The sequence below is a fragment of the Schistocerca cancellata genome, chromosome 8 (assembly GCF_023864275.1).
Source record: "Schistocerca cancellata isolate TAMUIC-IGC-003103 chromosome 8, iqSchCanc2.1, whole genome shotgun sequence".
Taxonomy (NCBI): domain Eukaryota; kingdom Metazoa; phylum Arthropoda; class Insecta; order Orthoptera; family Acrididae; genus Schistocerca; species Schistocerca cancellata.
Window position 1 is genome coordinate 422,023,399 of NC_064633.1, and position 7,529 is coordinate 422,030,927.

The 7,529-nt window shown below is 35.5% G+C and overlaps 1 protein-coding gene across 1 annotated transcript in view; it reads right to left on the minus strand.

The window, feature by feature from the left end:
* Positions 1-5,260, minus strand: part of LOC126094819 (sphingomyelin phosphodiesterase 3-like) — an 83,748-nt gene extending 78,488 nt beyond the window's left edge. The window contains exons 1-2 of the mRNA XM_049909395.1: positions 4,229-5,260; positions 3,976-4,088 (exon numbers count right to left, since the gene is read on the minus strand). Of these exons, the coding sequence (XP_049765352.1) occupies positions 3,976-4,088; positions 4,229-4,976 (861 nt within the window). The 5' untranslated portion in view covers positions 4,977-5,260. The remainder of the gene's footprint in view (positions 1-3,975; positions 4,089-4,228) is intronic.
* Positions 5,261-7,529: the final 2,269 nt, after the last annotated feature.

Below are 7,529 nucleotides of genomic sequence, written 5' to 3' on the forward strand. Positions count from 1 at the left end.
CTTTGTTAATTTCATAGTTACATACTAGTCTGAAGATGGTCTTCATCACTGCTGTTCCACTTATGACATCAAAAATTAAAGCTGTACTTGAAAGTTGAACTACTGCACAAATATTTGTAGGTTTCTTATAAAGAATGCACTTGTTAAATAGTTTGACATTTTTCAAGATAAGCAATGAATTAAGTGCAGTTATATGTAAAATCAATAAATACTACAGTAAAAGTTGTAAAAGTTGCACTGATTACATAAACAATATAGTGTTTTACAAATATTATTGTAGTCTCAAAGTAGTTGAAAAATTATCGTGACTGAATTTTTCCCAACTTTAACCTCGTGATGCGCAAATTGGTAAATGGCAGAGCTTTGAAATTTTTACGGTGCACTGAATACAAAAAGTTGTACATCTAATCCAAATATTTGTCTTACATAATTAATTCTTGTAATTTTAAATCATTCAGCCAAACCTGTCAAGATCGTATACATTTTGCAGGCTTCTCACGCCTAGAATTTTTTTGTGCCTTGAGCTGATGAAAAGGCATAACTCCCACATGGAAGTGTGTATCAAGGGTCTACATGAGACGTATGTGGTGTACCCATAAAGATGTCATCTAGCCAGAGTTTGGTATCAACATGATTGTCTTTTAATTAGACCTGGTCCTGTTGTAGGTGGTATGCCATTGTCTTCTGACATCTGAAATTATTTATGCAGCCAGTTGCAGGAGGACCTGCAGTGTAACGTGGACTCCAAATCATTGTAGAATTCACTATTTGTCACATAAACAAATGTTGGCAATGGTGAAAGAAGTGATAAGTAACATAAAAATATAAGCACTGACCAGGTATCAAATCTAAGATTCTTGGATATGTAGCCTGCACTTCATGATTGAGCTGAAACAATCTTCAATTTATTAAAAACTAAATAAACAGTCCTAATAATAGTTTCTACAGCACTGAACTGACCATCAATCATTCACAATGACCAAGCGGTCATAGTGAATATTCTGGGCATTGTGTTATGTCTTTCACATAAAGAAAATGCCTAATAATTTTCTGTTCAACAACTCAAGAAAATATGAAACTCACTGAATAAGCCTGTGACAACAAGAAGTCATTAAGTGGTGCAAGTGAGAAAATTCATCTTAATGTAGTCTGCAGTCTTCAAAATAGGGGAACGACGGGTAGTACGGGCCAGTTGGTCTTTCGACTATTCACTACAAGATAGCAACACGGCACACAATGTAATCTTTGCCACCAGTTCAATTTCATCATGTGCAGAGAGTTATTTTGATTCCCAGTATCATATCGTCTGTGAGTGATTATTGCTTGTTTGTGCTCCAACAAATTGTTACCCCAAATAGTTTTTAACATAACCCTGAGGGAGGAGGAGGAGGGAATTAGTGTTTAACGTCCCGTCGACAATGAGGCCATTAGAGATGGAACGTCACCCTGAATCATTACAGTAAGAATATACTTATGAAACTAGAGCTGTTATTTAGTTTACTCTGTTAATATAAGACACTGACAATTGCATTTCATTTGCTCTAAAATGTTTCACTTACTACCATGTTTTCAAATCAATGTGAATCTGGTAATATGGGCCATGCTACATGTGGTATGGGCCATGGAACTCATTTCCTTTTTTAGGATACTATGCCAACATTTAAGAAATATCAGAAAGTGGAGTTTGGGGAGAACACTCAGAGAATGGTACAAAAAATGCTGTTCCAAGGGTACTGGAAAATAAATTTTCCAAAAGAGCCACCTCTGACCGATACTACGTACCTAGAAGCACTCTGCAAAGAAAGTTAAAAGCTATAGCAAATAATGAGCCAACTGATATGAAACCACAAATGGAGGCTTTTAAGACAACCTTTGATGAAAGATGTGAAAAACTGTTAGTAGCTCATCTGACAGATTTAGATTCGAGTCTAATACCCCTGTTCAAAACAGAGTTTTTGAAACTGGCCTATGACCTGACAAAAAAATTAATCTTGAGTCACAGATTCAACAAAAGGACAAAAATGGCTGGAAAAGATTTTTATGCCAGTTTTATGCAGAAGCACCCATATTTGATGTACAAAAAACCACAATCAACTAGAATGATGCGGTGTGCAGGGTTTAATAAGACACAGGTTGAAAGGTTCTTCAGCTAGTTTGAAATTCTCTTAAAAAAGCATTCCTTTCATCCACCCCAAATTTTTAATACAGACAAGACTGGCGTATCATGTGTGCATGAAAATGACAAGATCATTACAATGAAAGGCAAACATTAAATGGGGAAAATTACTTCTGGAGAGACGGGACGTAATGTTACAGTTCTATTTTGCATGCGTGCAACTGGGCAATTTATTCCTCCAATTTTTATTTTCCCGAGGAAACTAATGAATGAGCACCTCTTGATTGGTGCTCCAACTGAAATCATTAGTTTTTCCAACTTCTAGCAGTTGGATGACACCTGAGGCTTTTCTTAACTGGCTTTGACGCTTTGTTTCCTTCACAAAGCTCTCAGCAGCTCATTTCTTGCTGATTGTAAATGGGCATGCCAGTCACAAGGACTTAGATATCATGTTTGCTCTGGAAAACAATTCCATATGTTAATTTTTTCCCACACACTTCTCATAAGTTGCAGCCTCTGGATAGGAAATTCATGAAATCTTTCAAAAACTGCTACAACACTGCTTGCAGTTTGTGGATGAGGGTTAATCCAGGCTCAAGAATTAATTACTTTGGTGTTGCAAAATTTGTAGCTGATGCCTACAAGAAAATGTGTCAACTAAATATTGGTGAAAATGGATTTCGATGGACTGGCATTTACCCGACAAATCCAGACATATTTACTGATTTGGACTTCATAGGCACTGATGTTACCAACATTGTACAGGAATCTCTCCCCAAGATGACGTCTGATGGGGCTGTTGTTGCTACACCCAAGACACCCACATCGATCTCACCAGAACCTCTCATAGCTCCCTCTCAGCTTCCCAGGCAGAAACTTCTTGAGAGACCACCACTTCCTCCAATGCACTACATTCCAGTGAACATTCTGATTTTGCAAGTGTTTTAAAAGTGGTGTCACCTTTGCCCTCCTGCAGCGAAAACAGGTTGACGTGTTGGAAAAGAAAGGTAGAGAGAAGCGAGAAATATTGACATCAACTCCAATAAAAAATATACTGACAGATAACAAAGATTCAGAAGAGCAAAAGGAAAATGCACAATGCAAAAAGAGACAAATGAAATTTTCAAAACAAGAACAAACTATGATCAATAAGAAGAAGAAAAAGGTACAAATCAATTTTTTCCATAATGGCAGTCCTACACCAAACACTTCTCAAGATGTTGTAGATGTAAAATGTATTGTGTGTGGAAAAGCTATGAGGAAAACTAGATTCAATGCAACAAGTGTGGAGGCTGGGCACATGAGCTCTGTGCAGACATTGATGACTTACTGTTTTACTTTTGTGATCTCTGTAAGCTAAATAAATCATAGAGTAAATGAGCTATAATATGTTATACATTGTATATAGTATTAAATAATAAAAGATTTATTCAAAACAGTGTTTTTAATTTATAAACATAATCATATTGGTGTGGCCCATGCCACCTGCCAATTTTTGAAATGCCCAAAATGCACGGTTAATTCTAATTACATTTTGTGTTATGTTCTCTTCATATATTGCTAAATATATTTTTATTACTTAGAGGAAAGAAGTTGAAAATTTGATTTTTTCCCTCATAACTGAGTTAAGCTACAAATATATTTTGTAATTTAAATTTTTCCTTAAATGGCCTATAATACCCTCTGTTCCCCTACTATACCTGTTACAGTTCACGTGGAAACACTTTTCTCATCAAAACACAAATAGAAACTACAATCCAATATATATTGTTACAAAAAATGAATAGATCCAGGCCCCACATTATTAAAATTTGATTCAGATCTTCTTATATAGGTAGGACACAAGCAGATACACCAACCTTCACACAAAGCACTCCTTGAGAAGTGTATTTCGCATGCTTCGTTCTATACGAGAATGTCTTGAAGTCTGCCGCAAGTATGGGTTTTTTACTTGCAAACATAAGACCACTGCCTTTAACAAACAAAATTATGAGATTTAGTTCATACTTCAATTTCTTATCTACAATAAACAATCATACATGCAATTACGTACTAACAGAGGCCATACGTATGATACAAATGTCGTTGTAATGTATAAGCTGAAGAATTTACCTAACATACAGTGATTGATGTCCCATGAATATTCACCGACGTCATATAAAAAATATTTGAACTCATCTTTAAGTCTGTCAATTAATATTAAAGCATAAGAACGTTCCCACACTTCCTGGAGACACAAGAAGTCCGTGTACGGAACTTCTGAATGCAAACTCTCTACTTTACTACATACTTCGTAACCAGTATCTTCTTGGTCTAAGTTATGCAAGTGTTTTCCTGTGTGATTTGTGAATATTTCCGCGATAGCAGCTGCTCTAGATTTTGAGTCTGTAACATTATTTAACCTGCAGACAAATTCTGGTGCCAACAATACATTGGCCGATCCAAATGTGAAATATTTATCTTCATTTCTCTTCGAAATAAAAGCCGACTCGCAGTCTGAACTGACCTCCACGTAGGTATACTTCTCTTGTTTGAAATTACGGCAAATTATCAACCACAAAACGATGCCAATTACGCCAACTGGACTTACTACTATCACTAGCAGCAAATAAATACTTCCCATAATTATGTTCATTATTTTATCTTCAACACTTCTAGCTGCCGATTCTCTAACAACACAACAAGACAATAACAAACTGAGCAATGTTACCCAGGGCAGCATTAAGTTGTACGAGATCGTGTCCAATAAATCGGCATTTTTGCTGTAGTATCGTGTTGCAATATCTAGCCTGTATTGTAGCTCTGGTGTATCATCTTTCGCGTCGTCAAGATGTTTCTCACTACAATCACACTCTTCCATGGCTATTCGCGAACGCGAATCACCGTTCTGATTACAATTTCTGACGAAACTGGTGATGACTGCCGCGTTCAGTTGCCGACACAAGACATTTCATGACAAGTTCACAGAAAACGCAATCTACCTTAACCCTGACATTGTATTTTAATAACAAATCAGCTTCTGCTCCACTGTTTACTATACGCTGTTTGCACAGAAATATCTATGGTTTGTTGTCATCACCATCATAGGGTTTATTACATAAAAGTCACACTATCTAGCAGCAGTACGGGTGAGGTCACGAGTTTAGCAGGGGAGAGACCTTTCTACTGTCTTCTGTTGGCAAGAACCGTGCAATAATAGAGCCTGCAAAAAGCGGCAAAAGCGGCAAACGAGTTCACACAGGGAAAATTTTTCAAAAAAAAGAAAAGGAAAAAGAGATATGTATATTCCCATACCTTTGGTGAACAAACAATAATCAGGACATTCACTGTTCAAAAAGTACAAAGGTAATATTGGAATCAGAATTTTATTTTCTCATAACGTCCAAGTTAAATCATTGATTTTATGAACAGGAGACTCGTCAGCTTTAACTATGATAAATTATACGTGGGATACAATATTTTTTTATATAATCACAGTAAAATCGGAATATTATTTATTATTATTGTTTTTATCCTACTCAGCTGGTCAGATAATTAAAAAATTCATCAACAGGGTAATAACATTTTTGCACCAGGGTGCTATACGATTCACTTTTTACTGCCTCAGTTGGGACCTTTCTTAAATTTGTGTCTTTTACTTTATTGCAAGGTTATTTATTGTATACTTTCATTCCCATATATTGTGGAGACAGTTCAAAAAGATTAAGCCTGTGTGCACACAGCATGAACCTTTCTTTGTTTCTAGCTTTGTAGCTGTACTGAAAATTATTTGACAAAAAGAGTTTGGGGTTATTACTTGTGAAAAGAATTATTTCATACAGATTCAATGAGGGAACGAACGCTTAGTATCTTAAGATCTCTTAATAATGGCCAACAAAATTCTCTTAGCTTTGCACTGCATATGTTTCTGCTAATTTTTTTCTGCAAAGTTAATATTTTTGTCATGTTGCTAGCATTCCCCCAGAAGACAATACCAGATATCACTACTCACTCAAAGTAACTATGATATACTGCTTCTTTAGTGTCTACACTAGTGACATTGACTAAGACTGAAATACAAACGCCAGGCTGTTTATTTTTTAGTCACTCTGTGTGTGAGGACCATGATAGGTTTCTGTCCAATTGCATTTCTAAGAATTTAAAATGCTCTGCTTCATTTAGCTCCTGTCTTTTGTGCATTATGTGAATATCACTTATTCAAGACTGTTTAATCTTAAATTGCATCAGCTGTGTTTTTGAAATATTTAGCTTTAGTCCATAGATGGAACCAAACGTCTAGGTTTTCTAGAATTTCTATGACATTTTCAGGAATTTCTTCTGTATTTTTATTTTCTACCCGTACTGATGTGTCGTCAGCAAATAAAACTGAATGATAATTTATATTTATGGGTAAGTCATTTTCATAAAAAAGAAAGAGGATTGGGCCTGGAATTGGACCTTGTGGTACTCCCTGTGAGATGGTTGCCCACTTCGAGGAGTATTTCCCTTTACTTGATGTTATGACAACCCTTTGCTTTCTCTCCATTAGATATGACGTACACCACTATAATTCCATATTTTTCATATTATATAATAGTAAGGAGTGACTGAAGCAGTCGAATGCTTTGGATAAATCTCAGAAGATTCCTGCAGCTTTTTGTGACTTGTCCAAAGTGGAACTAACTTTAGTCACAGATTCATTGATTGCAAGAATTATAATTATACTTTTGCCTTTCTGGAATCCAAATTGAGTTTTTGAGATTAGATTGTATTTGTTGCAGAAATTTTGAATTTGAATTGCAACAGTCATTTCAAATATCTTAGAAAACACAGGAAGAAGGGAAATTGGACGGTAATTTCCCATATCATCTTTGGAGCCTTTCTTAAATACTGGTTTGACTTCTGCATATTTTAGAAATTCTGGGAAGTACCCTTCTTCAAGTGATTGATTAATTATTTTGTGTAGTGGGTATGCTATTATATTTGTAGCTGCTTTAATAACTTTGGCAGGTATTTCATCCCATCCCACAGAATTTTTATTTTTTAGGTTTAGAATAGTTTTTCTACATCTTTTACTGTTACATTGTTATATTTAATTAGGCTCTCTTTCTTGCTCTGACTTGAGCCAAACAAATGTGCCGTATCTTGATAAGAGTCTACATCAACATCACATTTTGCTCCATTTTCTGATATCTGAGCAGGATGTACAATTATTTTGTCTTGTACCTTTATTTTAGAGAGTTCCTGGTTGCAAGGTTTGATTCCAAGTTCAGATTTGACTACTGTACATACTGCCTTGGATTTATTTGCGTATTTTTTTAATGAATTTAGTGTTTTCCATTTCCTCTGCTGCTTTTGCAAACTTCTTAAATAGTTTTTTATACGCTTTAACATAGTTTATGAACTCAGGACTCTTATTTGATTTCAGCTCAGC